General features: G+C 30.0%; 1 protein-coding gene across 2 annotated transcripts in view; it reads left to right on the top strand.

Annotated features, from left to right (window-relative positions):
* The window catches only part of LOC105454933, a 6,436-nt gene extending 3,591 nt beyond the window's left edge, over window positions 1-2,845 (top strand). Inside the window, exons 1-4 of one of the 2 annotated variants that reach the window (XM_011697913.1) lie at window positions 818-932; window positions 1,798-1,899; window positions 1,983-2,157; window positions 2,357-2,845. In XM_011697913.1, the coding sequence (XP_011696215.1) occupies window positions 1,799-1,899; window positions 1,983-2,157; window positions 2,357-2,497 (417 nt within the window). In that variant the 5' untranslated portion in view covers window positions 818-932; window position 1,798 and the 3' untranslated portion in view covers window positions 2,498-2,845. Of the gene's footprint in view, window positions 1-817; window positions 933-1,797; window positions 1,900-1,982; window positions 2,158-2,356 lie in introns of those variants that run through there. The other variant, XM_011697912.1, reaches the window with a different exon arrangement.
* The last annotated feature ends 216 nt before the right edge of the window (window positions 2,846-3,061 follow it).

Here is a 3,061-nt window from a genome sequence, read left to right as displayed (position 1 = left end):
TAATATTAAGATTCGTAATCTTTGTAACTTTTTTATTATTATTTTAAATAATAATAATTGAAAAATAAGTATACGTTTGGTCATTGTTACATCAGTCTTTTCAAGCAAAGCAGTGTTATTACAATTTTTGCATAATTTTTGTATATTATTCATTATTATTTTACCGCTTGTATATTATTCATTATTATTTTACCGCGCAGAGAAGGACAAGAAACCTTGCAATTTTCTGTCTCGCAATGGACGCGTATATATAACTAATGTGGAGTCTATCTTATATGTCTATGAATCATATAGATGAGATCGACATAATTTTATCAACATGTCTACATCGTACGTAGGTATATGTATATTATATATCTACGTACGATGTAGACTATATATTGATAAGAAATTTCTTACTTTTGCCATTTTTTTAAACATTTTCAAAGAAAGACAACTAATCAAGTTGTACTAGAATACAATCAAATTCGTATCATACAGATAAGATTGATATAATTTTAAATAAATTACCAGCTCGTTATATATTGTGACGCCGCAGTCCGCTGCAGCGGAGCAGCGTCCCGCCGCCGTCACAAGGCGCGGGTTCGCGCCTCCTTTTGCTGGACCGGCAGCCGCGTTGTCGAAGCGAGACCGAGATCTCCGGGAGGCCCGAATTTAGAACGCGTGCATTTTATTAATTTGCTTTGAACCTCTTGTATGTACCGCGGCACCTCACCGCCGCCGCCGCTCCTTCATGTACAGCTACCGCCGCTACTCCTCCGCATACCGCTGTCGCTGCTCTTTCGCGTACCGTCGTCGCCGCCGCTATTCCATCGCATGCAGCTATTGCCGCCGCTGCACCGCTTCCGCCAATACTGTCGCCGCCGCCGCTGCTTCTCCGCGTGATTCTTCCGCTGCTGCTCCGCATTCCGCCGCCATCGACGCTTCTCAACGTAAGTTACATAATATGTAATACTTTTATGTATAAAGTTTTGTCATTTCAATATGACAGATAAAGCTAGGGTAGTGCCACGACATTTGCACAATGACATAACACGCAGTCACGCGGTCATCACTCTTTATCATCACTATTTTTTGTGTACTTGGCGTCGCGCCGCTACTGCGTCGCTTGATTTGCGTGATCGTGTTATAAATGAGATCCGTTCTTCATAGCTGAACTGGCTGCATTAGTCCACTGCAGTTTATCTTTCTTTTTCTACATTATAAAAGAAAGATAAACTCTGAACTAGTGCAGTCAGTTCAGTTATAAAGAACAGGCCTAAGAAGATAATGCCATTTGAAATCTTTTTTTAATTTAACAACAATTTTTGTTTCGAGTCGTGTTATACATTGAAGATAAAAAAAGAAAAGTATTTATGTTAAGTATATAAAAAAACGTCGTACATTACGTCTTTCCTAAACCAAAAATGTTTTTTAAATAAATAATTATGTATAATTTTAACTTTAAAAAAATCTTTCTAAAAAAAGTTTATTCAGATTGTTCAAAAATAAATATGAAATTATATAAGTGGCCAAATATTTGATTAGACAAAGAGCAGAAATAAAATATTCTATTCTAAATCAAAATCATTTTTTTAATAAATCGTTTAAATCATCCAAAAGTATATTCAGGAATAATTTAAATAAATGCATTCAAAAGTATATGTAATAAAAGTTTATACATTGAAGATAATACCATTTGGATTTCCTTTTAATACAACATATTTTTTCGAGACCATGCAATACATTTAAGATAATACAAAGGTTTAATTTTTTAAATTTAATATAATTTTTTTTTATTATAACTTTCGATTACAGAATGTCACAAGTTTCAATTTTCAATGAAAATAATGAAAAGATCACAATAAGTTTTACATCAGATGAGGAATTAGAAAATATGCAGTTAGAGAATAAGATCGCGTAAGTTTTTATATCTCGATCTAATTGATATTAATTCAATTAAAAGAAATGAATATTTTTAAGTTTATTTGAATGTTTTTTAGAGTGGCATTTGGGTTTATTGATGAAATTGAAGGGCCAAAGATAGTTGGCACTATTGGCACAAGATTCTGGAAATTATTGAAATTTATTTTAAATAATAATAGCCAACATCGTATATCGGTTTTAGCATGGGACGAAAACGTTGATCGTATAGAACATCTTATACAGTTGAATCAAGTAAGTATAAAATTTTTATGTTTTTCTTTTTTGTATTGCTATTATATACATATAAGTATACATTATAACAATTATTATTTTATATATATTCTTTTATTTATTACTCTTTTTAAGTCTTTATAATCAATAATAATAATTATATTATAATATATTTTCTTTTTTAATCATTTAAGTTTTATTATATTTTTTAATTTTATAGGTTGTACGTGTTATAGGTGCAAATGCTAGAATACGATCAAATAAATATTCTATAGATTATAATATAGGAAATCTTCCATATGAACTTATTGTTTATGATCATACTGTAATAGAGAACCTGGGTCCATTTGAAAGAACCTAATTTAACCGTTAATTGAATCGGTTCAACCGGCAGTCGTTTCCCAATGTATCCGAGTACTTAAATTTGTGCATTCGTATGTATGTGATATTAATGGTTTTTTTGTTATATAAATATATTTAAATTTGTAAGTAAATATTTTTTGAAGTAACTATGTGTGCAATTTGCATTAATATTAAATTGATAATTAACAATAATATGTATATAAAATGCGGGTACGCCAAGTTTTTGCTTCATATATACTATGATCTCATTGATCATTTTAGTCACTTTGAGGATGTACTGGCGCTAATATTCTAACATTGACAATACTTTGAAAATTTAATAAATTGATTCTATTTATTACCTTAACATATGTCCAAAATTTGTACATATTTTATATATATATATACATTTATGTATATATAATGTTATATACATATATGTATATAAGGCTAATACTTACTCAGTATTCTGATTTACCAATTATCAAAAGTGTAACAGATTAACCTCTTCTTAATATTTTATTAAAAAAGATTGATACTTTGTGTATTTTTTCTTTTAGGTATTAATTTTTGTTTAACAAAA

The sequence above is a fragment of the Wasmannia auropunctata genome, unplaced genomic scaffold, assembly GCF_000956235.1.
Source record: "Wasmannia auropunctata unplaced genomic scaffold, wasmannia.A_1.0 LD335971.1, whole genome shotgun sequence".
NCBI classification, from domain to species: Eukaryota; Metazoa; Arthropoda; class Insecta; order Hymenoptera; family Formicidae; genus Wasmannia; species Wasmannia auropunctata.
This window is presented reverse-complemented; position numbering and strand designations above follow the sequence as displayed.